This window comes from Penicillium maclennaniae (assembly GCF_028827695.1).
Source record: "Penicillium maclennaniae strain IBT 15551 chromosome Unknown utg000003l:1.0-5670915.0:1.0-5674809.0, whole genome shotgun sequence".
Taxonomy (NCBI): Eukaryota; Fungi; Ascomycota; class Eurotiomycetes; order Eurotiales; family Aspergillaceae; genus Penicillium; species Penicillium maclennaniae.
In genome coordinates, this window is record NW_026623215.1 from 746,756 (window position 1) to 774,365 (window position 27,610).

Sequence of the window (27,610 nt, forward strand, 5' to 3'; positions counted from 1 at the left end):
CACGTACAGGTCGTGGCCGCCTAGAAAGGTAGAGTCGACCTGTCAGAAAAGACCCATGAGCTAGTCTATAGGACGATCGATCGAGCCCACCTCAGTTCGGCCTTGTAAACTCCGAGCTCCGGCTGCCGCGGTCGGCTTATCGCGATCTTCCTTTTATACTTCCCCAGGTGCATGACATATCATGTACAATGATGAGAATTATTAAGCCGGCCTCCAGGGGGCATGTAAAGTTTGGAATCAGATCGAAAAGACCCGCAGTCTAGATCGAGCGCGTCCTTTCTCGATGGCCTGACGGGGTCGACGGATCGGGAAATCCCACGATGAGAATCCAGGTGGGCCTTGCTTTTCATCGCATGGCGACATTTCTAGCGTCCCGTTTTTCTTTCTTTAGGCTCTCTTTCAATTTCCCCCACTACCCGATCTCTATTCTATCACAATATGAAGAGGATGTGACCTTTTGAACCAACCATGGATCTCTCGATTTCCCACGAGCTGTCGAAGCTCGATCCCGCGCTTCCATTCCGCGCTTCCACTGACCACCTACACCACACTTGGGCCAAGACCTTTTTCTCCCGACCCGAGCTGTATATTCGCCCTCAGTCTATCCCTGAAATCCAGCAGCTGGTGACTCTCGCGCGCCGCTGTCGTCGCCGTCTTGTCACTGTCGGCAGTGGACACTCTCCCTCTGACCTTACCTGCACGTCCTCATGGCTTGTTAATCTCGATGATTTCAATCGCATTCTGCAGATTGATAACGATACTGGCTTGGTTACCGTCGAGGCAGGCATACGTTTGAATGAACTGGGCATACGGCTGGAGCAAGAAGGGTGGACACTGAAGAACCTTGGCAGCATTGACAGCCAGTCAATAGCGGGAGTCATTGCGACGGGCACACATGGTAGCTCGCTGCGCCATGGACTGCTCTCAGAGTGCATAGAGGCTCTGAGCCTGGTTCTGCCGAATGGTCAGCTGGTTCGCTGCAGTGCCACCAACAACCCGTCTCTCTTCCGCGCGGCGCTCGTTTCCCTTGGCGCGCTGGGAATCATCGTCGAGGTGACTTTCAGGGCGCGACGATCGTTCAATATCGCATGGCGTCAGGAACGATACACGCTGGGGAAGGTGTTTGAAGAGTGGACCACGGGTCTGTGGACATCACACGAGTTCGTCCGTGTATGGTGGCTGCCCTACGAAAAGAGTGCGATTGTCTGGCGCGCCGATGCTACGGACCTCCCACTGCGCGCGCCGCCAAGGAACTTCTACGGCGATTGGTTTGGATACCACATCTACCATAATCTGCTTGCGCTGTCTTCCTATGCGCCGCGCATTCTACCCTGGGTGGAGTGGTTTGTCTTTGGCATGCAATATGGCTTCAAGGCCGGATCCACGGTCACTGAGGCCGTTGAGCCAGCTCGCAAGGGTCTGTTGATGAATTGCTTGTACTCGCAGTTTGTGAACGAATGGGCGCTTCCTCTGGAAAAGGGACCCGAAGCGATCAGCCGCCTCTCTGCCTGGCTGCACGGCGACCTCAAGGCATCGGGAATTCCGTTCCCCACTAAGGGGTTCTGGGTGCACTGCCCCATTGAAGTACGAGTGTCAGACTCGACTAACAATCCCAACCCACGCCCATTTCTCGACCCAACCTGCCGTGATGGACCCACCCTGTACCTGAATGCGACTCTCTATCGGCCGTATCTCCGTGACCCGCCTTGCAGACAGCGGTACTACGAAGCCTTCGAATGGCTCATGCGGGACATGGGCGCCAAACCTCACTGGGCCAAAAATTTCAAGACTCTCGGCCCCTCAGAACTGGGCACTTTATACCGCGACGACATGGACGAATGGTTGAAGGTGCGACAAGACGTTGATCCGGAGGGCATGTTCCTGGGCGAATGGCACCACCGCAATCTGCCCTTGCTCGAGTCAAAGAATCAACATACACCCAACGCAGAGCCGCTGCCTCTCCTCGAGCGGGAGAGTGAGCGCCGCACGCCTAACATTAGCGGCGCGGGCGACGGGATCGAGTGGATTGGAGATCGCCGATGGCAGGGTCACGGCTCGCATGGGGTCGCGGGCGAAACGAGGTACGAAGAGCCGGACCACTCAGCACCGAGTCCACCGACGACAGCCACCAGCGAGGAAAGTTTCGACATGCTTGTGAAAGGCGAAGCTAGCATTCTGCTCCCCGACAACTCCGAATGAGAATCTCGAAACGGACCAACAGCATGTGGTCTAGTGAATCGCCGTTACCTAGAAGTTCTACTGATCTGGCCCGGCGACCTGGACATGACATTGGCTTGACGCAGGGTGAATCACCCGCCTCTTTAAGACCTTTTAGTTTCAAGGTCGATCTGACAGGTTTGGGCCTCAAAGATGATCTCTGAAATGAAGCGGTTCTCGGGCTCGTTTGTCCTCCTTCTTTCACGCCCTTTTGGGATGGCTGGTTCAGACCGGGCCGTAGATAGCACCACTGCACATAGCAATGTTTTCTTTTTTTTTCCCAGACCTCATGATCATCTTTGAGATGAACTGCTTTGAAAAGCCAGTAAAATCGCAAATTGGTGCATGTAATGCGAAGTGTGAAAGTACGCAAGTACCTGCTTAAGTCTGCACGTACAGCATGCGGCAACAGCAACGGCACCTGAACTCCACGCCAACGCCCTACGTGAGTTTGAAAATCAATAACATTATTTCAGATTTCTTCTTCTCTTCCCAAGGCTTTTACAATGCTCTCCAATCCCAGCCCAACGCCCCAAACACCGAGCAGACACGAAGACGCCAAAGCCGACTCGCTTGAACAACCTGGACACTCGGGCACCTGGACCATCGCCGGGGTTCGGGGTGATGCCCTCCCCCCACTCGTAGGATAATGGCGGTCACACACCTGTTGCAGCCTGTGCAGCCAAGCTATCGTTACAGCTACAGCTACAGCTACGAGGGATCTGTGATCAATGAAGATCTACTCGTTTTGATTGGGGCTGCGTCTCTCAGTGATGTTGTCCTCCAATACTAGCGGGAGATCTGATCTCTGACCGGTTGCTCGTGCTTCGCCGTCTTTCCTTTCCTCAGAACGAAAATACAATCGGTTCCAACTGAGGCGGGCGCGCAATGTCCAGGGCAGGAACAACATCCCTAGGCCGAGCTCACCTCAGACGCCCCACGGTGCCAACGGGAGAAGGCCCCCAGGAGCGGGTGACTCTGGGAGGGCAAACCATCCACTGCAGAGTGCAGACCAAAACGCAACCCGGTCAACCCGGGATTACCCTGGGAGTTGGGCATATCACCCCGTACCACGTTTCCATTGGCAAGGATGTCAGGTGATATCGAGGGCCCGAGTGCTCAGCCCTTGGTGCCTTTTGTTGTCAAGAATGGAACGAAGTGGAACTTGACGGCTTGGTTTACTTGAGCCATTGTTTCTGCACGTGCTAGCCCGTGTGACAAGACGTGACTCTCGTTACTATCCTTACTGTACCCTACGTGACCCCCGGGGTGTCATTGCCGCACGGACGAATCTTCGGGGCACTCGCTGCCCAAACCATGGAAAACATGCCGTGAAGTCCGATCCACTGGCGGCTCGGACCGTGTCCATCAAGTGTGCTCACTAAGTGCGTGCGTTCAGAAGCATTCGGGTGTGCTGAGCTTCCTTTGCCTTGCCTGTCCTCCCTCGGTTCCACTTAACGCGCGGGGATCCCTGCCTCGTGCCGACCACAGCCACAAGGTGTCGCGAGACACTGGAACGGCTGCACCGGTTGATATTCTGACAGACCGCTCCACGTCACCCTCTGGTACCTCTGGTATCTATACCGTCTGCCTCTGTCGCGGGGTATGATCATTCCACGGGGGTGTGCGGGGCGAGGAGGGGGTTGGCCCCGGCTCTCTGCAACACACGTTGATAATCAATGATATCAACTCTAGCGGCTGAACTCTCTTGGGGTTCCATATCATCCACCCCACCTGCTTGATTTGAATTCCCTTGCTAGCCAAAGCTTCAACTCTTGTTTTCTTACTTCGTCTTCGCCAGCCCCATTGATCCTTACTCTTACTCGGGTGCCTGCACTCCGCGGAGATTGACTGCAGGTACTATGTCCTGGCAACCAAAGCTTCGCCCCAAGGGCTATCCTCATACCATTGATGATTTTGCTGTGGCTTCATTGACAGAGCTGGAGCATCGCTCGCGGACGAGCGAGGATAAACGCGACCCACGCGTATTTCGGGTCAAGCGCAAGCATGTCCTAAAAGCCTGTGACCGGTGCCGCGTCAAGAAGACAAAGGTTTGAGTCGCGCTTTTTCCGTTCTCGAGAATAGAGGCTGATTGTTGCAGTGTGATGGGAAACAGCCTTGTAACCGCTGCTCAGTGTACAATCACCCTTGCCTTTTCCGTGAAAGAAAGGCTACCCAGACCAAGATCTATTCCCGCGGGTGAGCAGAGCGCTTCTTGATATTGCGATCCGACCGGAATTCTGACGGTCTTTTTTTGGCCTACAGATTTGTTGAGATGCTTGAATCGCACCACTCACTGGTAGTCAAAGCCTTGCAGAAACTATACAAACTCTGTGTCAGCAAAGAGGGCTTCCCAGGCGAAGCACTAGCAGAAGCACCAGATGGCCACCCTCTGACACACGCCATTCTCGACCGACTAGGTCTGATCAAACAAGCCGAGGAGAACGCAGACGAGCCCGACGAAGACTCCGAGGATCTGAGATACCTTCGGTTGCTTTCCACGTCCACCGAATGTAGCGCCACAGCCGAGCCATCGCCGGAGCCTGCCACTCCCCCAGAGCCGTGTCTGACGATAATGTCCCGACCCTCCGTCTGCATTCCAATATCAACTCCCATGACCGCGCGCAGTAACTCTAGCTGGCAGTGGGATATGCAATCCCTTCAGCAGACCCCGTACAACTACGCAGAGGCCGGATATCAAGAGATGATCACCATGCCACGATCTTCTATCGGTGGGCCGGATTTGGCATCGACTGAGAACCTTCCCAACGTGGACCTGACCACCAAATCCTCAGCCTCCAATGGACAGCCACTTGATCAGTCGTTCGCCTATTACCTTGCCGGAAGTTGCAGTACGCAAGATCACCAGGAATCCAAGGCCGCCATTCGAATGCACCCAGGTATCATGCCTAAGGCACATAGTCATTCTCTGGGCAATATGTCCAATGACATCCTTGGTGATTTCCCATTCCAGCCTCAAGATATTCCCTTCTATCCTGGCTTCACTCCAGGCTGGGGCTTCCCCTCGGGATAGATGCCTACATTGGAGTCTTCAATCTTTGGGGGAGGGGGAAGTATTTTTTTGGCCTTGGCTGCCGAGCAGCCTTTAATTCGATTCTCTTCTGTTCACTTCACTTCACTTCTCACTCATAATATTCACTTTCCATCTCTTCTTTCATCTTCCATACAGAGTCCTATACCCTTTATCTGAGGATATCCATATTGGAGCAGGAGCATGAGATTGAGATCTTTACCACTATCTTTCCCTATATATTCAGGGTATCACCCAATGACAGAGCAGGTCATGCATTTGGAAAATGTCAGGTACATTGCCCTAGTCATGCCCGAGCCATGATCATAATCAGATCCCGATCATTTCCCTGCTTTTCCCATTTCCCATCTCAGATCCAGCTGAGATACTCAGCACATCACAATTTAGGCCCATCAATCCCGGCGCAGGTAGATCCTACATCCAGGTTCATAGATTTGCTCTTACTCTGATCTCAACCTGAGGGGGGTCTTGGATGATTTCAGTCGCAGTACATAGTAACGAGCATCAATGAACCGATTAATCAATGTATCTCACTGGGAAGGATATCCAGAAGGATTCCCGGTACTCGTACCCCTACCTGATCCCAGCACAATGCCCCCAGCCTCATCCCGTAAGAAAGTCCATCGGCAAGGGAACATCAAGCACAGACATCTTGACCTCTACGGAATCCCAGCATCAACCCAGGAACCTGATCGAGACAAGCAACATTGAAACATTGGGACACGGGCGCTGATAATTGTGCGCGATGAGAGTCTCGACGTGGTACAGTGCGGCGCAAAGGATCCCAGAATGGGAATACAGACACTCTAGCCTCGATGTACGGACAAGTTTGAACAAGGAGTTTTGAGATCTTCGAGAAAAATGGTTTTTGTATTCCCACGTCTAAATTTCCGGCGTTGGACGGATGCGATATGTGAACATGCAAGCGAAGAAGAGAGAAATACATAGTAAAGCCAAACTACCATAACCGTAGATATAGATGGGAGGGGGGAAAAAAAAACAAAAAGAACAGAAACATGATCACGCCGGATACCCGATGGGACAATAAACATAAAACAGTCCCAGATGAAAAGCTGTGTTGCACTGGTCTGCAGTACAATCCGTGAACGATGGTGACGAGGATCAATCCTCATCTTCCGTCTCTGTGTTGGTGTCGCTAGTATCGCCAGCGTCGCCGTCGGTGTCACTTTCCTCACTGGAGGAGTCGGAAGGCTTTCTGGTCTTTTTCTTCGGCGCTTGGCCGGTCTTGAGCGCGTGCATCTGGCCGGCGATAGAATCTAGACGAGAAGTTAGCAGAGGGGAAAAAAAGGAGTACAGAGAGGCGAAAAAGAAGAACTTACCCTCGTCAGGTTCGCTGATTTCGTCCTCTTCGTCCACGGTTGCTGCCTTGGCTGGGTCGTCAATGTGCAGCGTAATCTCCATCTTGGTGTCTAGGCCCAGATAACTGTCGCAGACCATATGCATGACGAAGGTGAAGTCGCCCACTTGCGGAGGAGCCTGGAACTGCATCTTGAGGGTCTGAACGTTGAATGTGGGCTTGCCAGCCTCGTCGAGAATCGGCTTGTCGAATGTCGTGAAAGTGAATGGTGGAACGGCCATCTTGCCTTGCTTGGCATCGGCCAGGAAAATGTGCCAGCGGGGGGAATGGTCACGGGCAAAGTAGGGGGCATGGGCTAGAGGGGGTTGGATGGTTTCCACCGTGTTCTCGACCTTCTTGCCGTCGACGAGCTTGGTGGCGCGGTTCTTGGCCGGCTTGCGGCCCATCAAAGCGTCCAAATCATCCTCATCAGGGTCAATATCCTCGAGATCCAGCTCGTTCACGGCCGGCACCTCGGTGCAGCCAGGTGGAATGAAGCGGGCCTTCACAACCAGTTGTACCAGACTGCTAGGAGTGATGACCTTCTCGCCCATGACCTTAAAGAACGCCCTGGAAACCTCCAGAACTGGCAATTGTTGTGCAACAGTGATAGCATCCGAGTACTGCTTCTCAGAAAGAAGACCAGCGCCCACAGTAAGGCGGTGCCGTTGTTGCTCAGGCATTCTCATGAACTGCTGAACTGTGATGTGTTCCTTGGTGTGCTCGCCTTCCACCGCCCTAACCACAGCGTCGTTGAAGTTGGGGAGTTGCATAAGCGGGGACGCGCCTGGGGCTAATGCCTGAATCAAGTTCTGGGAGGCCGTGAAAGAACCGATGATCGGTCGAAGGTTGCCGAAAGCCAGAGCGATCGCAGTAAAGGCCTCGCCCAAGGAGAGAGCAATGGGAGCAGCCTCGTACTTCTCCGCGTCAAGAGTAGCATCGCCAAGATCGATTCTGCCCAAGTAAGCCCACAGTAAGGCCAGAGCCTTTCGCCGAGTGGTGTTGTCCATTTGCTTGATCGCCTCACGGTCCTTAGGAGAGAGGAAAGCCCATTTATCAGACAACACATTCCTTTCTAGCTTCGCGAGACCAGCTTCAGCCTGAGCGCCCTTGAGCATATCCTTGAATTCCTCGCCGGAAGACAAAGCGTTGATGATACCACCATCGGTAATATCTTCCTTGTATTCACGGAAGATGTTACCGGCACTGGCGACCAGAACACGCTCCTTGGTGTAGCGCTGAGAGCCATACCACCACTTTCCAACAATATAAGGCAGAAGAACACCCAAAAGGGCACCATACACCAGCAACACGTACTTTCCATTGCCATCCATAACAATGAGCTTAGGAAGAGCAATGCCAATGCTGAAGCTCTGCTTGCCGTCGGGGTGGCCATACTGGAGATAGTTGTTGCGGATCTCTTCGTCGGTCAAGGCCTTGTACGCTTTGGTGAGCTCAACAAAGCGCTCATTCAAGTCCTCAATGGTCTCGTTCTTGGCGGGGTCGGGTCGAATTTTGTCGGGGTGATAGATGAGGGAAAGGCGCTTGTAGTGTCGGGAGATAGCTTTCTCGTCGGCGCTCTGGATGAGTTCATTTGTTAGATTTGACTTTTGCAAGACTGTCCCGCGCTCGTGCTCGAAAAAGCCAACGTACCCTTGAAATGCCCAAAATGTCGTACGGGTCATAAAGTTTGGCGGTGGTTCGGGCCGTGACCATGATCAAATAGACCATCCAGGCCATGACCACGTATCCGATAATCACAGTAATAATGCGCTTAATTCGGCGCTCCTTGCGCAGACGCTTGCGCTTCTGTGCCTCGACAAGTTCGGCATGTTGAGGTTTAAAATCAGATTTAATGCGGGGAGCGGTGTTTTCAAGCTCTGCCATGGCGAGCGATTAGCTGATGGACCTCAAAGTCAACACATCCACGCAAGCTCACCTTTGCTGGGTCGGAGGATGTTATAGGTGAGAGGAAGGGTGACCAGGCCGGTCAAGGTCAAGATGAAGAAAGGGAAGAATTGACCCTAGACGCGCACAAAGCACGAATGTTAGCACACTTCTTCAAAGCTCCATATCCATTCTCAAGCCTTACCTGCTCATCATAGGTATAGTCTGACGACATGCTGCGGCGGGTTCAGGGCGACAGCGGTTGCCGCCGCGTAATTAAAAGATCGTAGAGTGCAGAGGTGAGGGCCACTTGGACTAGGCACAAGTAGGTCAAAGAGGGCAAAAGAAATCTCAAACGGGAGCCAGAATCATGGCCCTGAAGCAACAAAGGAGCGATGCAGGGAGCATTGCTCTTCATGATCTGGTGATGACCGTGTCCTCAAGAACATGCCACCGCCTTCCTGAAAAGGAAATTTGTCTCTTTTTGCGTGAAGGCGGTGAGCAGAGGACAACTGTGCACTTGTCTGATTTCTCCGGGTTGCAAATTGAAGACTAGTTGGGACTTTTAATGCAGGGCATTGTATGGCTTTCACCTTTCGTCTACGTGAAAAGTATATTTTTTTTGATAATTTGAATATATTCAAGCTCCGAGTTTTAAGCTATAAACGAAGTGTGTCGAAGTGAATCGAATAAGTATATCCGCCGAAGTCCTCGCTATGTACAGAAACAATCCACTTCCTCATCTGGGGAGGTGACAGAACAGATTTGCGGTACAAGCAAGTCATGTCACTCACCGCGTGAATCCAGGGACACTCAAGCGCCAACGAAAAGTTGTACGCGAACTCAACCTGGAGTCACGCGGGCGTCATGACTCATTTGCGGCTCGCGAAATCGCGGACCAAGATCCACATGGCCGGGTGTAAAGGGACCAATCCAATGCAGGGCATCTTCATTGCTTCAAGTCGGGGACCCGGGTAGTCCATGTGATCTGGCGTTCAGGGCGTCAGTCGATTTGTGGTGCGGGTTGGCGTAGGTTGCTAAGTCCTATGGCCAAATTCGGCGGTGCTTTTTTTGAGATGTTCGTGAATCATCGCAGTCGGAAAGGCGTTTCATGATTTTTGATTTTTTTGCAGGTTCAGAAAACAGCTGGAAAAAAGAGACATCCAGACGTATCCGCGCACTCAATCTCCAAGAGTGCAGTCTTGTCTCCTGATAAACGGTCAGAAAAGGATCCAAAGACTGCAACACAAAAGATCTACTCACGAGTCGATAAAGTCGAGTCCACCGAAGTACTCCAGCATACGATAGCAGAGACTCAGATCGTCGCCCGGCTCGCCGCCAAAGAGACGGTACTGGGCAGCCTCGGTTCCACCAGTTTTCTGTTGAGGGGCTTCACGGATCTGCCATGCGGTATACCCATATTGCCAGGTAGGGGCGAGGGTCGCTGGCGCCGGAGATCCAGGTGAATTGCATGCAACTGATGGTCGGGCGTATGGACTCGGATGGCTCAAGACAGGCGATGCAATTGCCGGTAAGCTCGCAACTTGATTGACTGATGGTTCTTGACTGGAGTGATGTCGAGGGCGTGTTCGGCGTCGGTTATGTCTCTGGCCCATTCTCAATGGAAAATCAAAGCAAGAACTTTTAAGGAGCGACCTTCACCCCTGGAAAGGATGAGATAAGGAGGAGAAGTTCTTATGGGGTGAGGCAGCCTTTATGTATGGCCTGACAACCACGGGGTATGAGTCGGTTGACGTGAGTCACGTAAGGAAAAATTAAAACGGACCCACAGTGGAGCCCCTCGCAAGTCCGGCAGATCACCAAATGGCCTTAAAAAATGGCGCCAAACCCTTGCACTAGCCCCCCTGAAAGGCGTGCTTCCATGCGTCAGATCCTCAGGTCACTGACGCGATAGCCATTGCGCGATTTGGACCAAGCCATTTGGAATCGCGGGGTCTACCCAAACTCTCCCACATTCAATGAGGTGATTTTCGCAATTGGGCTTACATTTGCGGCCTGGAATGCGTCAGAATCGCTGCCTAAGCATCCAGGAATGACGCAAAAATTTGGGGTCGGCCCAGTCAAAGTCCGACGCTGGTGGGTTTGCCGTGCGGACCGAATCGGAGATCGCATCAGGTTATGAACACACGGGAATTCGGAATAGCGTGGTCTCACCCGGCTTTTCCCCTCTTAAGTAACAGGAAAAAAGGAGAAGGGAAGCAAGAGAGAAAGAATCCAGTAAAAAAAAAAAAGGAAAAAAAAATACAAAGAAAAAAAATCAAAACAAAGAGTATGGACTATCGATCTCGGAGACACTCGCTAGACTCCGACTCTCAGACTGCTGAAAATTCATCAGCACACTCAGTCATACCGAAATCGTAGTGTAGGCCAATGCGATTCAGTTTTGCCGAATTCCAAAAGACTTCTCGAACCTTGAGCAAGGGAGAAGCCCACCACGCTGACCACGCAAACCATGCAGTCCTTGCTGAAACATTCCTTGCCTGGCCGGTGCAGACTCCCCTGAAACGTCGTCAATTTCTACAGACTACACGTGGGTCTCCAGGAAAATCTTTCGGTCTCGACGCTCCCCTTGCAGGCCCGGTTGAATAGGGGGGGTTATGAAAGGCGAGCGGCATGCCTGGTCTGCCTCTGCCGTCAAACTGAAGATCGATACCCGGGGCCGCAGCGGTCCAAATTATACCATTCATCAATATCCGGCCTTTAGCCATGTGGAACCTTTGGAATGGGTGATGGCACTACTTTTCTCGCGCTGACCATGCGACTTCCACGTTCTGGATGTCGTGATAAATACTTGAAACTTGCCGAAGATCTGCGACTTTTTCGCTCCACATCATTGATCATTCCATGCTTGATCTGACGAGTGATGATTGCCGAATTTGATTTTGAGAAGATGATGGGGCTCGCAGATCACTTTCATTACTGTAAACGCTTTCACTAGGGCTGCTCATCTGAAAAAAGGTCTAGATTCAAGAGGATCAGGTCTGCTACGTGTTCTGATTCGCCGTAGGGTATCTACAGTCCACATCACAAACATCGAACCATCTTCCAATTGCCCGCTCTCTCCCAACTCATACGATGTCCAGGTCAAACTAAGTAGTGTCTCACTGCCTTCTAGTGCTTCGGAGCATACAGGGGCACACAATATTCACTCGGAGATGAAAATAGGAGACAAAAGAGAAAAATTTCTGAAGTACCCACAACACTCTCCTCTCTTACTCCACCCGAAGCCACCAAGAACCACAAGTGTCATGAAACAGTTGTGACCGTCCAGTGCAGGCTCCCCTGAAACCGGTCCAATTCAACACGTGGGCCTACATGAAGGCAACCAAGTTGATCTCAATACTCCCTCCCCTTGCAGAACCAGTCATCCGCGTCGATTCCACACAAGTCGTATGAGGCAACGTCATACCTCCCCGGAATTTGCTGGCTGTCACACTGACGGAGGATTTGCGTCTTTGGGGCTGCCCACTCAGATGCTTCCTTTCTGTCTCGGGCTGAACCTGGACTAATAGGCCTCGCTCATTCCATCCTGTGGGAAGCTCCAACTGGTTCACAAATCCAGTTTTGGCGCCAATCTAGACTCTCCCGGCCCCACGCGGCGAGCGTATCTTTTTTGACAGTTTTCAGAGGTTGCTACTGACTCTAGAGGACACAGTGCCCCGGCTGCCGTGGATTAGGAATGTATGCTGTGTGCTGGTGCGCGGAATATTCGCCAAAATGGCTGGATCATCTGCGAAGCATCGCATGCCAATTCTGGTCATTGGTTTAGTGATTGAGACACACATCTGAGTATCATCTGGACACTTTCTAAATTGTGAAAAATTCTACCCTTCTCAGGAAAGACGAATGGTTCCAGGTGTCGAGTCTGAGGCCCGGTCAAGTTCAAGTATGTCGTGGTGAGCATATTGGAATGAGTTCTGGCCCAAGGTAAATCGGCCCTCCTGGCCCTGGACACCTTGTACCTGAACGGGCTGTTTCTCGTCCAGCGCCTCCATTGCTGCCTTACATTCCTCCGGCTGGCTCTTGGTAGAGTCCGAGACCAGGCCTCTCATACCTTCGGCCCCGCGCTAAAACACGATTTCTGTATCCACATTCTTAGCGGTGGGTAATGTGGTTGAATCCATGTGGACCAGAGACGTAGATGTGTAGCGATGAAATACAATTGGGCAAGAAAAGGGTCACGCCAAAACACAGCGTTGCGGGGAAGTTGACCATTTCAAAGTGATCGATGAGAGTGAAGCGTATCAGCGAGGCGCAGATCTGGCGCGGGTATACAAGAGCATGGGCTCTTGAGCACCTTCAATTATATACTGTATACCAAAAGGGAGAGAAATAGATACATAATTTACTCAGGATGACATTGAAATTGCGCGCAAGCAAAAGCAATACCGTGCTATCCTGAGGAAGCTGTAGACCACGTCAAGCGACTGCGACAATACTGTTCTACCGTCCTTTATGCCGGCAACAAGGAAGATCATCAAATCTCCGAGATGCTCAATTTGACGTGGGATTCCGAAGACAATTCTGGCGGCTGGACGAATGCAAACTTCCCCACGCGAACCCTCTATGAAACCCTTCTCTCTGAAGTCGATGCCGAATACTCGCCCAGTGTCCCGTACCATCCTAGCTTACCTTGGGGTGTTCACGGCACGATAGATTGTGGGATTGGTGATATACACCAATGGAATGTCTGGCACGGCTCGTAGGAGAAATATCAGCTCAGGGATAAGCTCATGGGACAACCTGTCTCTGAATTTGGCGCGCTCGGCTTTTCAGCTGCCAAGTCGATCTGCTGTTCCGTTGCAGACCCGACACAGCGATATCCTCAAAGCTGTTTCATGGAGCTGCGTATTGGAGTAAGGTGCATAGCGTCGCTGGCTCTATATATTCTGGAAATCATACATGTGGACACCCTGAATCTAGACAGCTGGATCCATGCTTCTCGAAACCCCAAATTATTATCGTATTTTTGCGGCAAGCTTGAGTAGTTCACGAGCATCAATTAGGAAAGTGCCCCTGAGAGTGTGTTACGTACGATCTTGACCACAATCGAGCAGGTCCGAGCAGAGTTGGGATACTTTGTGGCATTGAAGTGATCTTCACCCCCACACTAACAAAATGCCGTCCGAGGCCGACATTTTCCCCGATTCACCGATCGCAAAAATCGTCGGATAAATAACGGAGACGAGTTTGAAGGCTTGAGCAAAATATATCTCGCACTGGGATTCCCTAGGGCTAAAATACACAGGGATCAACATGCAGGGGCATCAAATTGGCAACTAGCTCACTCTGAACCCGCGTTCGTTGCTTGTTTTCTGAAGCTATGTGAACCTTAATAGATATCCCAAAATACGCATCAGTGACATGTATTGAATGTGCAGCAGAGCATATTATGGTCGATTCCATGTATTTAAAGGAGCGGCCAACGCCTTGCTGAAACTCCTGGCAAGAAGCAACCAGTCAGTTCTCGATCCTCCGTGATAGTCGTAAATTCTCCTGATAAGATGAAGGCATTACTGCATCCTTTGGTCGTTCTGGGGCTAAGTGCCGTCGCCCACTCCTCCAATACCCCTCCCAAAATCACGCCCAAATCGCTACAGAATGAGGCGAACTACACGGCACCCTACTTTCCTTTGCTCGGCTTCGAGCAGTACGCGAACAATCCTATCATGAGACCCGATCCCAATCATGCGTGGGAGTCCGAATACCTCTACAACCCAAGCGCCATCGTCCTCGACGACAAGGTCTTTTTGCTCTATCGCGCCCAGGACAAGCAGAAAACATCCAGCATTGGTCTTGCCTGGTCTAGTGACGGATACAACTTCACCCGGTATGACCAGCCTGTCATCTACGCCACGGAGCCATATGAACGGAGCGGTGGCTGCGAGGATCCTCGCGTCATTCGTGTGGACGGCACATTCTACCTAACCTACACGGCCTACGACGGAAAAACGGCCCGTCTCTGTCTTGCTACATCGACCGATCTCGTTCACTGGAAGAAATACGGCCCGATGCTACCCGATTTCACCGAAATTGTCTACAATTGGCGCCAACCTGTGACGTACTTCTCTCCGAACCCCATCGGTTGGACCAAGAGCGGCGCCATCATTGACGAGAAACAGCCTGATGGGTACTACTACATGCAATTTGGAGACACATACCTCTACACTGCTAACTCGACAGACTTGATCAACTGGGAGGTCTCAGGCTATGGTCAACCATTTGCCCCACTTCTGAATGTCTGGGAGCAGGCTCTAATGGAATCTGGACCGCCCCCAATCAAGACGCGAGATGGCAAGTGGTTAAAGATCTACAATGGGATGTCCACAGGTGGTGTTGGCGGTTATGCAGTTGGGCAATATAGCACCGGACAAATGCTCATTGATCCGGCGAATTCACCACTAGGCCCGCCTATTGCGCGCCTCGAGACCCCGCTCTTGCAGCCGACAACGGCAACTGAGATCACCGGACAGGTGGATAATGTTGTGTTCAGTGAGGGATTGGTGCAGTTCAGGGGCAAGTGGCTGCTCTATTTTGGATCGGGAGATGCGTTCCTGTCTGTTGCACAAACCCCTGTGCAGCCGAAAAACATCTCGATGTGATTTGCTCATCTGGGGACCTATTTGGACTTATGTGGGCTTCTTGTCCATGGTTGAAGCAATTTATGTTTATGCTCCTATCACTTCCACATATCTGTCGAATGCACTTTTCGCATTCTGCACTACCTAGCTTGTCCTACAGAACAGAAACTTATAGTCTTCTCCGAATTTAGAGCCGAGTAGATATACGGCGGGTACTGCCCAGTAAACAATCGCGTTTGATGAAGGGCCCAATATAGGTTACATCTTGTGAAAGTCTTCTCAATCTCTCCAAAGTTCGGAAAGTGAAGTGCTTGTGTTCAGAGAAGGTATCGTAGGAATTCCAACACTTTAGGCTCTATTATCTCTCTATGCTTTTTTTTTCACAATAGAGTGGAATTCAAGGTGATGGAGATGATTTCAACCTGATAGCTAACTTAATGACATTTCTAGTAGTTGATTCAAGAATTTAAGAGAAAAGGAATAGGCTATTCCTATTGTGAGTAGTCTAGATAGCCCCTTTTTCCAATAAACAAAAATTCATCATTCTTCCACACATCTCTATACTCAATCATCCCCTCTGATACCTATCAACGAATCTACATCTCCATCGCATCAATTTCGACCGTGATGCTCGATACTTTCCCAAATGATTTAAGAGTATTCAGGAAAACCAGGAAATCATCGTCCTGGGACGCTCGCGTACGGTCCTAGCTCGGTCAGCATAACATCGACAGCTGGAAATCAAATCTCAGATCTTACCTCCTGATGCAGCCATCCGATAATACCAACGACGGTGGTTTCTTCTAGATTCAAACTTGTGCCGTAAGTTGTACAACCCCGGACTCCACCCTCACTAACGAGAAAACTTTCCATCTTCTTCCAGACTTGCAGTGAGGCCTCGACATTCTCCAAGCTGGAAAGCTCTGTGCGAATAATCTCAACAATTGGTGCTGAAGCTGCATCTTTTGGCGAAGAGCTTGTCTCGAAGAGTTGCAGGTAGGCGGTCCGGTCACCAAATGCCTGATTGAGCTAGCGAATGCCGCAAATTGCTCAGACCGGACGAAATTATGGAATGAATCTGCTGCATTCCATTCTGTAAAGTATTAGAGGTGTTCACAGGTCTACCAACATCTGAACTTACCAAAGAGGAGGAATTCACGGTGAGAATCTCTAACATTCTCTCCATCTTCTGTCAAAACCCATCCTCGAAAAGCGTGAAGTAGACCGGGATTCGGATGGGTCAACCCTTTGCTCAAGGTGGGCCAGTCTTTTTCTAGCAGTTGCAAAGTCGCATCATCAGTTTTCGCGCGTGGAAAAATAAGTTCAATGATCGCCATTGTCAAGATATGGTAGATGTCTATGATCGTTATAATCAAGGGAGATTAGTGGATAGCAGAGGCATTCAGAGCCCCTTATATAGGGTTTCGATAAACAATTGAGTCATTTAATTATTTCCATCTCACAGCGGACCACGCACTGCGGATAATGCGGCGTTCCAGCTCTTGCGGAGTTTGCGGAGTTTCCATGCGGACACTTGTCGGGATGGACCTGATATATGTATCATAGCGGTCGCTCTGGGACTAGAAAACAACATTGTGTCGAACTTATCGACGTTTCATTCTGAAGACAAGAGTGAATCAGATATCACACAATATTGGTTTTAGGTGCGTTTGAATAGGTAAAAATTTGTTTCCATTCTAGAGATCTCACGCATCCGCCGAGTTTTTTGGGAGTAGAATTGCGGTTGGCCGGGATCTCTTGACCATGTCAATTAGACAAGGAAATATCTTATTATTATTCCATTTGTTAAACGCACTGTTCACTATGTTGTCTTTCATGTCGCTTTTGCTCCACCATTCTTCAAAATAAAAGCCTTTGTTGCTGCAATTAGTAATTGATGGAAAATGACAAGCACCTAATTCGGGTTTGTGCCCGTGGCGCAATAGCCATATCCGGAAGAGCTCTCGGCGGACTTTAGGGTTTGTTCGATGCCAGTATTCCATGACTTGGTGCGTGAAATTATGATCGTCTTTGATGGCCCCGAACTTGTCTCTAATAGTCTGGAAAGTACTAAGTTCCCAAATTGGCAAGTAGTTGTGGGTGCCGTAAATGGCTAAAAAGGAAAAACCATGATAAAACACTAAATATGCGCACCGGCAGATTCTTCGCTGATTTCGAAAAACAGAGCTCAACAGTATGTCAGCTTTCTCTGTAATCATTACAATGGCCAGTGCATCGCCAGGTTGTCGAAACTCGATGATACGAAGGACAAACAACGATGAAGAGTCTTTTTTTTAGGACCACGTCGATTCCTCTGTCAATACAAAGCCGCTTTATAAGTCAGAGGAGCTCATTGGTCGACTCACTATCTATTGTTGTTTGCCCTTCAATGTTTTTGAGCACGTCTATCTCGCCTGGGAAACTCTGAAATGGGACTGCTTGTCCGAAATTAAGATGACTCTGCGGACTTCGAATTCTGCAAACACTACAAGCTTGGTAACCAGCTTAAAGCATGTCTGTAACATATGCAATCATAATTTCCCATTGCTGGGACCAAAGCCGCATCAGGTGGCATGCATGATATCTGGTTCGTAAGCCACGGGTCCAGCGAAACCTGATGCGGCTGCTGTGATAGCATCATTTCTGCCGTTTGTGGCACATCTAAATGCCAAGACTCAGCTTTGATGTAGTCAATCACATTGTGGGGAGAGCAAAATGGCGCATTTCCTAGTAAAGAAAGTTCCGCCTCCGCAAATGCGGCGACAGCCTATTTAGATGATAATCCGTCAAAGTGGATAGAGAACAATCCCACCTATTTTCCTATTTATTGGCATCAGATGTCTTTCTTACCCCTCCTACTACGAATTTCGATCACACTCATAAATATCATTCTCTTTGCTTCGCCTAACATAGCAATCTTGTCCAATGGCGGAAGCACCAATTATGAACGGCAACTTTTGCCACGACAATAATACCTTTACCGGGCAATCCAGCGTAATGAAGATGTTCTCATTGAAAGGCAAAACGGCTGTCGTCACTGGAGCAGCTTCCGGCATTGGACTTAGTGTCGCACATGCTCTCGCAGAAGCCGGCGCAGACGTTGCTATTTGGTACAACACAAACGAGAAGGCAATTGAAGAAGCCACGCAAATCGAGGAGAAGTATGGCATCCAATGTATGTCATGGCCTTCCTCCCTCATCGGGTCTTGCTGATAATGATCACCTAGGTCGAGCATACCAAGTCAATATCAAGGATAATCGCAGCGTGGAAGAGACGCTAGATCTATGTGTACGCGAATTTAAAGGTCGTCTGGATATCTTTATCGCAAATTCTGGAATCCCATGGACCAAGGGGCCTATGGTGGACGCTCCTCTTGACCACTATGCGAATGTGACTCAGACGGATCTGGATGGGACTTTCTATTGTGCAAGGGCTGCTGCTACTCACTGGAAGCGACAAAAGACCGAAAACACGGATATTTTCGGAAACCCACTCATTGGCTTCACGTACGGCAGCTTCGTGGCTACTGCCTCCATGAGCGGTCATATTGTCAATGTTCCTCAACTTCAGGCTGCATACAATGCAGCTAAAGCCGGAGTCATCCATCTTTGTATGTTTTTGTTGCCAATTTTTAAGTTGAGAGTTCCTTGCTGACCGTCCCTAGGCAAGTCTCTTGCAGTCGAATGGGTCCGATTTGCCCGCGCTAACACCGTTTCTCCGGGCTACATCGCGACCGAGATTTCCACGTTTGTCCCTAATGAGACTAAAAGTCTCTGGAAGGATAAAATCCCAATGGGCCGAGAAGGCCTGCCTCAGGAACTCATGGGAGCCTACTTATATCTTGCTTCCTCTGCCTCGAGCTACACAACTGGCGCCGATCTCATCGTTGATGGAGGTTATACCCTGCCATAGGTGTGATGGAAAAGCGCAGCCTTAGCATGAGACACCGGGACTCTGAGCTTGAATTTGCATGGATGCGTAATTCTCAAATAAATAGAATCGCATTAAATAGCCTTGCATTCAATGATTCTGAAATATACCATGTTCTCCCCTTGAATCTTCCCTTGAAAGTTTGTACAGCGTTTATTTGATTCATTTCTGATACAAACTATCTGGGAACCTCGCGAAATATTAGCGCTATTATTTCAAGTTTTTGAAATTCGATTCTCGGAATTTGGGACTTAGAACAATGGAGGGGCAGCGGCCGATCTTTTTCCCCATAAACAAGCTATGGCGCGGTCCAAATTCCAGATTGGGAAATTCCGCTGGAGCGGGGCGGAATAGTCAAGTTCAGTCTCATCCCGCACTTTCCCTAGGAATACACACTCGGACCAGACGTCGTATATCACAAATGGCAGATCGAGAGAGGATGTTCACCTTCGTTGCAAATAATTCTGAGGGTCTTCCCTGCAATCGCAAACAAGCTCGCCGAGCATGCGAGCATTGTCGCAAGCGCAAGCGGCGCTGTGCCCATGGACCTAGACTCGCTCCCCGCTTGCCTGGGACACAGTCACCTCGGAAATATACAATAAACGATAGATGCTCGCAGTCTGTCGGACAAGAGGCCTTGTTGACTACAAGTGCGGGAAATACTACCGATACAGCTGAGGCTACGCAACCGGATAGCCAGCTACATGGGCCAGGACCTCGCATCGATGGTGAATCTTGGTTTGTCGGTAACATGGATCCTGAAGGGGCTTTCTTGATAGCAGCAAGTCCTGATTCGAATCCTGGAGCAATTCGGCGGCATGATCTTGGCGTTTGGTTACCAGCGCGAAGTGCCGATTCACAACTTGCGGTCAAGAAATCAAGATCAAGCTTTATCTCTTGCCCTGACCCTTTAATATCTTCAGTCTTTCTGCCCTATCTGGAAGATCAATGCTTGAGTGTACTACCCGCTCCTAATGATATGGAGGAGCTCCTTCGGATACATATGAAGAACATTCATCCTATATTTCCGGTCATAGACATCGACTCTTACAAGGCCATGCCCAGCAACTCTGCGGAGAAAATTCTCCTATTGCAGTCAATTTGCATTGCTGCCAGTATTGACCAAAATGCAAAGCAGTATCTCAACCTACCCACAGTCACGACCTCCCATGCCGACTTCTCTCGGAGTCTCTTAGAAGCAATGAATACGTCAATTGCCTTGGGTCTAGTGAGAGATAAACTGGTTCTGATTCAATCCTTATCATTGACCTCTCTTTTCACGCAATTCTCTGGAGACCGACAGGAATCAGCGGAACTTCTATCTCGCGCTATTTGTCACGCGCACACCATAGGTCTTCACCATCGCTGTCATTCGTCCATGTCCACACAAAAGGAGAAGACTTCTACCAGATTATTCTGCTGCCTCTATGCGCTTGACATACTGAACTCGGCATGTTTAGGAAGACCTGTACAATTTCATCGGCAGGACATTGGTCGCGACCTCTTGTTATCTATAGCCGCCCAGGAAGGCTGTTTCCAACTTTTCCTACGCACTATCTTGCTCATGGAACGGGCTATTGAGATTTATCGGCCCGCGGGAGACGGAGTTTGGAAAGGGGTCTTCCCTTCGTTCGAGGATTTGTTGCAAGAAGTTCGCGCATCCGCTGGCATACCTATGCATCTAACAGGTAAGGACCTGCACCTCAGAACGCAACTTATTGACATTAGGACCTGACGACAATTAAAGCCACAATAGAGGTGCTGTATCATGCTGCTGCCATTTTGTCTTGTCATTCAACAAATCTGTACGGTGTTTCCCGTCCATCGTCAGAGACAAACGTACGCCAAAGTCTCTCGGCCTCTAGAGTCACATACATCGTCGGCGACGAGTTTCGCAACCAATTATCATTATTTCCAATCATTCCATACGCGGTCGCCCTCTCGTTACGTGTGTCTTGGCATAGTCTCCAGCAAAGTAAAGCAGCTATGTTCCAGGCAAGGGCACGGAAGCAGTTCGTTGCAAATTGTGCGATCCTGAGAGAATTAGGAGAGACATTTTACTCTGCTTCACTCATGGCAGATCTAGGAGAGCGTCTAATACAGGATCTGGACAAGAAGCAAGAAGGCGAAGAGCGAGAGAGCCAGGATCAAGTACCCCTGCAAAATACTAAGTCTACCAACAAGTCTGCGGACGTAGTGAGCACGGGTAAGTTCGCAGAGTCCTTCTATTGATGACCTTCATTAACACTATGCTCAGTGGAACCAACTCTACAGAATACGGAAGGCTCCGAGTCTGCCAAATCGACGTATCAATCGTATGATCCGAGTTTCTTTGATCCGATGTCATTCCTGGGCATTTTTGATAACTTCGACCTTGAGGTTGGAGCTACTGGAGGAATGACTTAGGATCAGCTTGAATCTACGAATGATGTAGAAGGTAGCTAGCTATGAATGGAAGTGCATGGTAGTCTGCAGTGTTTTTTTTATATGAGTCGCGGTACCCAAGTGAGACGCTTGGATACTTCCTTGAATGCAAGTAGTTGAGAGGTATACGGCATAATGAGAAATCGAAAGCGGCTGAGCTCTGAGAGACCGGAATATAATCAATCAATGATGTTCAGGTTTTCATTCCAAATGTGTCTATTGATTGCTCTTGTGCGCGTAAAAATCTTCATTTGCATGAAATGAACATTTCGGCTCTACAGAGATCCCCTGATGATGGCAAGCATCTCGTCTCCCTTCGGCGCAGTGGTGAGGTTCTCATAACCGTCAGCGGTAACGAGGATATCATCCTCGATGCGCACACCACCAATGGAAACGTACTTGTCGGCGATATCGAAGTCGATATACCGAGCAAAAGGCTGCTTGCGCGCATTTGCAAGAGCCAAGGGCGAGAAATAGATTCCAGGTTCCACTGTCACAACCATGCCCTCTTCCAGAAGAGGAGCGGATAATGTACAAGGAGAATGGCTTATGGACTGATTCAGGACTGGTCCGTACTGGAATTGATCTAGTGAGGGATGAAGCGCTGTGATTTCTGACTCAGAAACGTCGTGAACTTCGAGTCCGACGTGGTGACCGAGTCCATGAGGAAAGAATATCTTGGATGCGCCGGATGCACGAATTTCAGAGTGCGTACCGTCTTTCAGGACTCCGAGCCTGAGCAGGCCATCGATGGCGATTTCATGAGCTAGGTCGTGTAAAGAAAGGAAACGAGTGCCTCTCCGAATCCGCTTGATGCACTCCTCCTGCATACGCTCGACCAGGTGATAGATGTCCTTGGTATATTGGTTGGGCCATTGGCCGGTAAGCGGGAAGGTTCTCGTCACGTCACTCGCGTAGCAGTTCCACTCAGCGCCGGCATCGAGACAAACAAGAGGCTTGTTATGAAGAGATTCATTATTGCGGTCATAATGGAGGACAGCAGCATTAGGGCCGGAAGCAGCTATAATCTGATATGCTTGATTCCGTGCACCGTGCGAGATGCAAGTGTCTAGAAATAGCCCTTCAATCTCGGACTCATTGTTCATTCGACAAATGCGCTCCAGGATGCTTCTATGAGCCAGTGCCGAGACCTTGTTTGCTTGGCGAATCATCCGGATTTCAAATTTATCCTTGACACCACGTGCTGCATCCATGGCGGGCAGAAGCTGCTCTGAGTCCAACGGTAACTCTTGCGGGAGACCTTCCGGTTTCTCTGACTCATGAATGATATACAGAAGGCTGTTCGGGACCCGTTCACTCAGCCAGGCTTTCAGCTCCGACTGGAGGGAGGAGTAGTATTGGACCCGATCTACATCATAGCGATCTTGCGCCTCTTCTCGATCAAGGGTCGGACCCATCCAAATCGCGCGATGGAGATCAAAGTCCGGTACGAAAAGGGTCAGCTTGTCCAAACCGACATCGTATGTAAGAGCGCAGTCGGGCTCGTCGACGCCACTGAGATAATAGAAATATCGTCGCTGTCGGAACGGGCGCGCTTGATCGGAGTCGCGCAGGTTGATTGTAGGTTGCCCGGCGAGGAAGATTAGGCCGTGAGAAACACCGAGCTTGCGGGCGACATTGCGCGCGTGCTGCTTAGCTGTACACGGAAAGGGCGCTTAGCTTGGGGCCGATACCATGGACGGGTTTCAGGAAACCAAAGGGAGCCCCGCGAGGTCTACACTACAATGGGCGATTCGAACTGGCGAAGCTAGTCCTGGTTTCGTGATCAAGGAGACTGACCTGGGTATTTATCGCAGGAGGTGCCGGATATGGCTAGGCGGATGTGGTAGGAGTCGACGGAGTTGATCATAACGGACTGCCCTGCCAAGGAGGTGGACGATGCACCGGGGGCCTTTGCACGCATTGTGAGGATAGGCGAAGCGATGGGAGGGGCCACTTTCTAGGGCCAAGTAAGGAGCCACGAGGGGGAGCGAGAGGGGAAAGAGGAGTAGAAGGAGAGAGAGAGGCTTATCCAGAGTAGGGATGGCCTTTGACGGTCAGATACCGCCATTGGCAAAATGGACAGGTTCGTTTGCCCGAGAAGTTTAAAAGAGATAGTCTGTCGCGTAGAGCAGACCGACATGAAGTGTCTCTCGGATCCAGAACCTCAGAGCCAGAAGCTAGAAGCCAGGTACATAGGGCAGTGCGCCAGACACCGGAAACGTCTTAGATAACCCAAGTCACTTGGTCTTGCCGCCTTCGCCCACTTCGATCTCCTCTTCTGACATCTGCTCTCAGACCACCCACTTTTGGTCTCTCACGGGTTTCTTTGCTTTTTTCTTTTTTTTTTCCCCTTTCTCGCTTTCCTTGTTCCTGCTTCATCTTTCAGTCAATGAACGATGCAGGGTCTTGAGGCATCGGACCCCGGTGCGCTCGCAGACCTGCCCTCCACGCTGAGAACAGTGATAGGCAACCCGACGACGTCACCGCTCGGCCTCGCTTCCCAGTCCGTCCAAACCGCTCTACAAACCCCAGCATCTCTATCTCGACAGCAGATTCAGGAGAATCTTCAGCATGTCATTTCAACACTTTCCTCCGACTTCGATTCCGGCCGCGTGGTTGCTGCGAGTGGCGAATCCTCCGGCTCGACCGGCAAAGGCATCCTGATTGGGATCCTGTCCGCCTTTGGCTCGGCGGCTATTGCATTTGTCGTGCTAGCGATCTTCTTTTTCTTCAAATATACTCGCCGCGGGCGGATTATGCTGGATCGCATTGGTCGTCCAGGTGAATATGACGACGAACAAGCATTTGCGCGGGAAGAGGAAGCGGCCCTGGAGTCCATGGACGACTTGTCACGGTCGGAGTACTTAAGAGCGAAAGGTAATACCGGTGACACCTCTGTTGATGCTTCTTGTACTGACACTCGATGCAGCCTGGGTTCAGTCAAATCCACCCGAGTCTATGTCAACGGATATCTCGCTATCGCAGTTCCTCGCTATTCAAGAAAAAGGTGTCTCTGCATGGGAGTTCCAGCCCGAGCTAGAGATCGCGAACTGCTTTGTGGAAGGGCGCACGGAAATCGAGTTCTTCGATTCTGAGTGTAGCGTTCAAACGAACCTGCCCATTCCGAAGCAAAACGAAGTCTACTACTGGGAGGCCAAGATATATGACAAGCCCGATTCAACAATGATTGGAGTTGGTCTCTCCACGAAGCCATACCCTCTTTTCCGCATGCCTGGTACGTCCCCCTGCTATTTGTTTGATTCCGAACTCCGGCTAATTCTCTATAGGCTTCCACAAAACGTCCGTTGCCTATGAGTCCACCGGCCACCGCAGGCACAACCAGCCCTTTACCCCAACTCCGTACGGCCCACCCCTCCTCCAAGGCGATGTCATTGGTGTCGGCTATCGGCCTCGATCAGGTGCCATCTTCTTCACCCGTAATGGCAAGAAGCTTGAGGACGTCGTCCACAACTATCGCTCACAAAATCTATTCCCGACAATCGGGGCCAATGGCCCCTGCAGTATTCATGTCAACTTTGGCCAAATGGGCTTCGTGTTCATTGAAGCTAATGTCAAGAAATGGGGTTTAGCCCCAATGACAGGCAGCCTTGCTCCGCCCCCTCCCTACGGAAGCGAACAAGGCAGCATCTTGCTTGAATCAGGCCGCGAGAGCGCCGCCCAGATTTCCCAACGCGTTTACCAGACTCACACCGCAAGAAGTTCCAGTATCGGGCTTCCTCAGGCGGTCAGCCCCGGGCCCATTCGGTCTCCGACCGAGATTTCCCTCGCACAATTAGCCCACATTCCTTCTAATGAGGATGCAGGCGAGGGTTCCAGCCGTATTGGCGCTAACGGAGAAATCGACGGCCCTGTTGCGCCAGTCGGAGCTCCTGGTGATGACGGTGTTCCGCCACCGGAGTATGAGAGCCCAGGAAGCAGTCGCCGTGGCAGTGATGCGTCCACAACTTTAATATTCCCAGTAAGAACGCCCCGTGGGAACAGACAACACCCAGGCAACCCCGACTCCAATGCTCGGGATCTACCAAGCTATCAAGCCGTGGTAGACCGGGCGTTCAGAGACCATGAATGAGGGTCCGTCTGATACTTCGACTTCGATACCTCTCTGCTTTTGAACATACGCCACAGTCTTTCTTTCCGGATCCGATCATGGACGAACATTATACCACATCATTTCTTTTGCCGTTTTAATTAGCGAATTCACGGCTGGCGTTGAAGTAACTTTGGAGGACCGGTTTCTGGGGCATCTCTTTCTTCTCTTCACTTTATTTGGGAGACACTCGTGGGACAAATTGGGGGGTTTCGGTCATTGTTTCCCCAGGCAATGAAGACGTGGATCCCATCCGAGGTCATGCACTACAAGGGCTTTTTCAATTAGTGTTTCCTCTCGCTCTTTGTGTCGTTATTAGTTTATTCCCGTTGGAGGCAGCTCTGTACATTTGTGATCTAACATCCTCAATACCCCGGGGGAACCCGTCCACGCATTTACTGATAGCCGTCAATCAAATCTGGCTTACATCTTCCCCATCATTCCGAGCAAAAAGGAAAAATCAAAGCTTTTTTTTTTCCAAGCATGCGCCGTATCAATCTACCTAGTTTTAACGCATCGAGGCGCAATTATAGATGTGGTGATATCTTGTATGGCAGTTGAAACAAAGTATCTAGAGCTATCGGATTGCGCAACGTCATGGGCCACGGGACGATACTTCGTCTTATCAGCACGTCTACGATATTTCCTGACCAAAGACGTGGAGAAACACGCGCTAGAGAAAGGAAAGACCGTAGACAAGGAGATTCCATTCAATTTGCCTTGGCCAAGTGTGGATCGATGCGCCAAGTTCCGTCCCCCCAATCGTCCCGGAGCTCTGGTCGCCCTCTTCTCCGTCCAGGTATCACCCTCAAGCTTTTCTCCCCTCCTCTCTCACATACATTGTTTCACCAGCCTCTGCGCTACTTTCATAGCCGAGTCTCAATCACAATCATATCTCAGTCGCACATCAGCTCAACTGACTCACAAGACATTGCGTCACAGGACACACTGGTAATCCTGCCGGCGCCAGCGACCTCGCGAAAAGGTGAGATCCGTTACCAATTGACGTGGGCCATCTGGAGCTCGCCTGCAGTAGTATCCGACGCTGCACACGGCGCCCCCCCCTTGCGGTGGTACAAGCTGGAGAAGATCCACACCAGGCGGAGTCTCTCCAGGCCGCAGCTTATCTGCGCCTACACCCTCGAATCTGCGCCAGGTGTATCATACGTATGGTCCGGAGCTAGCGACACGATAGTTCTGACCCTTGTTTCCCGACCGCAACTTTCTCTGTTCGTGGCGCGCGGCAGCTATGCGATGAGAAACTAGCGTCTGCACCGCGACACCTCTCACAACAGGCCGATTCACAACTGCCCACTCGCCTGTTTCAGCTCGGTGATTTCGTGCTTAGCCGCGTCTTGAGACTCGTCAGCCAATTTTCTTGGAGATCCTGTGAGACCTGCATTCGACAAAGTTTGAAGAGCAGGCGGCAAGGTATCTTTGCTCCCTTTTCACCGACTCTGTCGCGAGTCTCGCCAGAAGCGGCTATCACTAGCTCGGAATAATGCCGGAGAAGCCCTCGTTTCAAGTTATTGTTTTGGTGAGTTTCATATACTAGCCACGAGTCACGTGTAGAACCTGTCATTAGGGATGAGCAACTCCGTCTCAGCGTCATTTTGCGACGGATGATGCTCAGCCCATCTCGGGTTCTGACGTCTGAAACCCTGTCACTTGAGCCTCATGCTGACTTGTCTCAGGGCCCGACCGGTGGTCCTCGCGAAGACAATGTGACGGGCATTCTGGTGCGATCAACTTCGACAAAATGGACACTGAACTCGGTGGTCGCCGTCGATGCAGGTACAATGCTTGCCGGCATCATTCGACTCTTGGATAAATACGTCCCGGGGTCGAAGGATGAAGAAGGCATTTTGCAAGATGGCCCCTTCAAAGGCCTGGAATTGCCGCATGAAACAGCACAAGCCAATGCTGCATATATTTTTCGGGAAATTATCGGTGCTGTTCTCATCACACATCCCCACCTGAGACCATATCTCGGGTTTGGCGATTAACACGCCGATCCTGGAGGCGGGAA

General features: G+C 50.6%; 12 protein-coding genes across 12 annotated transcripts; 8 read left to right on the top strand and 4 right to left on the bottom strand.

Moving 5' to 3' along the window:
- Positions 1 to 468: 468 nt before the first annotated feature.
- Positions 469 to 2,199, top strand: N7477_002373 (D-arabinono-1,4-lactone oxidase; the record flags this gene model as incomplete). The annotated part of the gene is made up of 1 exon (XM_056964036.1): positions 469 to 2,199. The coding sequence occupies one exon, from the start codon at positions 469 to 471 to the stop codon at positions 2,197 to 2,199; it is 1,731 nt and encodes a 576-aa protein (XP_056823989.1).
- A 418-nt stretch (positions 2,200 to 2,617) lies between these two features.
- N7477_002374 (uncharacterized protein) lies at positions 2,618 to 2,867 on the top strand (the record flags this gene model as incomplete). The annotated part of the gene is made up of 2 exons (XM_056964037.1): positions 2,618 to 2,662; positions 2,694 to 2,867. The coding sequence occupies 2 exons, from the start codon at positions 2,618 to 2,620 to the stop codon at positions 2,865 to 2,867; spliced, it is 219 nt and encodes a 72-aa protein (XP_056823990.1).
- Positions 2,868 to 4,079: 1,212 nt separating this feature from the next.
- On the top strand, positions 4,080 to 5,251 carry N7477_002375 (Zn(II)2Cys6 transcription factor domain-containing protein; the record flags this gene model as incomplete). Its single annotated transcript, XM_056964038.1, has 3 exons — positions 4,080 to 4,268; positions 4,319 to 4,416; positions 4,483 to 5,251. 3 exons carry the CDS (start codon positions 4,080 to 4,082, stop codon positions 5,249 to 5,251), a joined length of 1,056 nt encoding a protein of 351 aa, XP_056823991.1.
- Positions 5,252 to 6,391: 1,140 nt separating this feature from the next.
- N7477_002376 (J domain-containing protein) lies at positions 6,392 to 8,748 on the bottom strand (the record flags this gene model as incomplete). Its single annotated transcript, XM_056964039.1, has 5 exons — positions 6,392 to 6,546; positions 6,610 to 8,206; positions 8,280 to 8,506; positions 8,566 to 8,650; positions 8,719 to 8,748. 5 exons carry the CDS (start codon positions 8,746 to 8,748, stop codon positions 6,392 to 6,394), a joined length of 2,094 nt encoding a protein of 697 aa, XP_056823992.1.
- Positions 8,749 to 9,694: 946 nt separating this feature from the next.
- On the bottom strand, positions 9,695 to 10,129 carry N7477_002377 (uncharacterized protein; the record flags this gene model as incomplete). The annotated part of the gene is made up of 2 exons (XM_056964040.1): positions 9,695 to 9,722; positions 9,777 to 10,129. 2 exons carry the CDS (start codon positions 10,127 to 10,129, stop codon positions 9,695 to 9,697), a joined length of 381 nt encoding a protein of 126 aa, XP_056823993.1.
- Positions 10,130 to 14,038: 3,909 nt separating this feature from the next.
- Positions 14,039 to 15,136, top strand: N7477_002378 (glycoside hydrolase family 130 protein; the record flags this gene model as incomplete). The annotated part of the gene is made up of 1 exon (XM_056964041.1): positions 14,039 to 15,136. The coding sequence occupies one exon, from the start codon at positions 14,039 to 14,041 to the stop codon at positions 15,134 to 15,136; it is 1,098 nt and encodes a 365-aa protein (XP_056823994.1).
- Positions 15,137 to 15,856: 720 nt separating this feature from the next.
- Positions 15,857 to 16,452, bottom strand: N7477_002379 (uncharacterized protein; the record flags this gene model as incomplete). Its single annotated transcript, XM_056964042.1, has 3 exons — positions 15,857 to 16,144; positions 16,177 to 16,208; positions 16,257 to 16,452. The coding sequence occupies 3 exons, from the start codon at positions 16,450 to 16,452 to the stop codon at positions 15,857 to 15,859; spliced, it is 516 nt and encodes a 171-aa protein (XP_056823995.1).
- Positions 16,453 to 18,040: 1,588 nt separating this feature from the next.
- On the top strand, positions 18,041 to 19,028 carry N7477_002380 (SDR family oxidoreductase; the record flags this gene model as incomplete). The annotated part of the gene is made up of 3 exons (XM_056964043.1): positions 18,041 to 18,290; positions 18,343 to 18,726; positions 18,781 to 19,028. 3 exons carry the CDS (start codon positions 18,041 to 18,043, stop codon positions 19,026 to 19,028), a joined length of 882 nt encoding a protein of 293 aa, XP_056823996.1.
- Positions 19,029 to 21,119: 2,091 nt separating this feature from the next.
- N7477_002381 (uncharacterized protein) lies at positions 21,120 to 21,452 on the top strand (the record flags this gene model as incomplete). The annotated part of the gene is made up of 2 exons (XM_056964044.1): positions 21,120 to 21,252; positions 21,304 to 21,452. 2 exons carry the CDS (start codon positions 21,120 to 21,122, stop codon positions 21,450 to 21,452), a joined length of 282 nt encoding a protein of 93 aa, XP_056823997.1.
- Positions 21,453 to 21,745: 293 nt separating this feature from the next.
- N7477_002382 (aminopeptidase P family protein) lies at positions 21,746 to 23,394 on the bottom strand (the record flags this gene model as incomplete). The annotated part of the gene is made up of 2 exons (XM_056964045.1): positions 21,746 to 23,127; positions 23,271 to 23,394. 2 exons carry the CDS (start codon positions 23,392 to 23,394, stop codon positions 21,746 to 21,748), a joined length of 1,506 nt encoding a protein of 501 aa, XP_056823998.1.
- Positions 23,395 to 23,869: 475 nt separating this feature from the next.
- N7477_002383 (SSH4 family protein) lies at positions 23,870 to 25,563 on the top strand (the record flags this gene model as incomplete). Its single annotated transcript, XM_056964046.1, has 3 exons — positions 23,870 to 24,350; positions 24,403 to 24,708; positions 24,761 to 25,563. The coding sequence occupies 3 exons, from the start codon at positions 23,870 to 23,872 to the stop codon at positions 25,561 to 25,563; spliced, it is 1,590 nt and encodes a 529-aa protein (XP_056823999.1).
- Positions 25,564 to 27,082: 1,519 nt separating this feature from the next.
- Positions 27,083 to 27,587, top strand: N7477_002384 (uncharacterized protein; the record flags this gene model as incomplete). Its single annotated transcript, XM_056964047.1, has 2 exons — positions 27,083 to 27,118; positions 27,276 to 27,587. 2 exons carry the CDS (start codon positions 27,083 to 27,085, stop codon positions 27,585 to 27,587), a joined length of 348 nt encoding a protein of 115 aa, XP_056824000.1.
- Between the last annotated feature and the right edge of the window lie 23 nt (positions 27,588 to 27,610).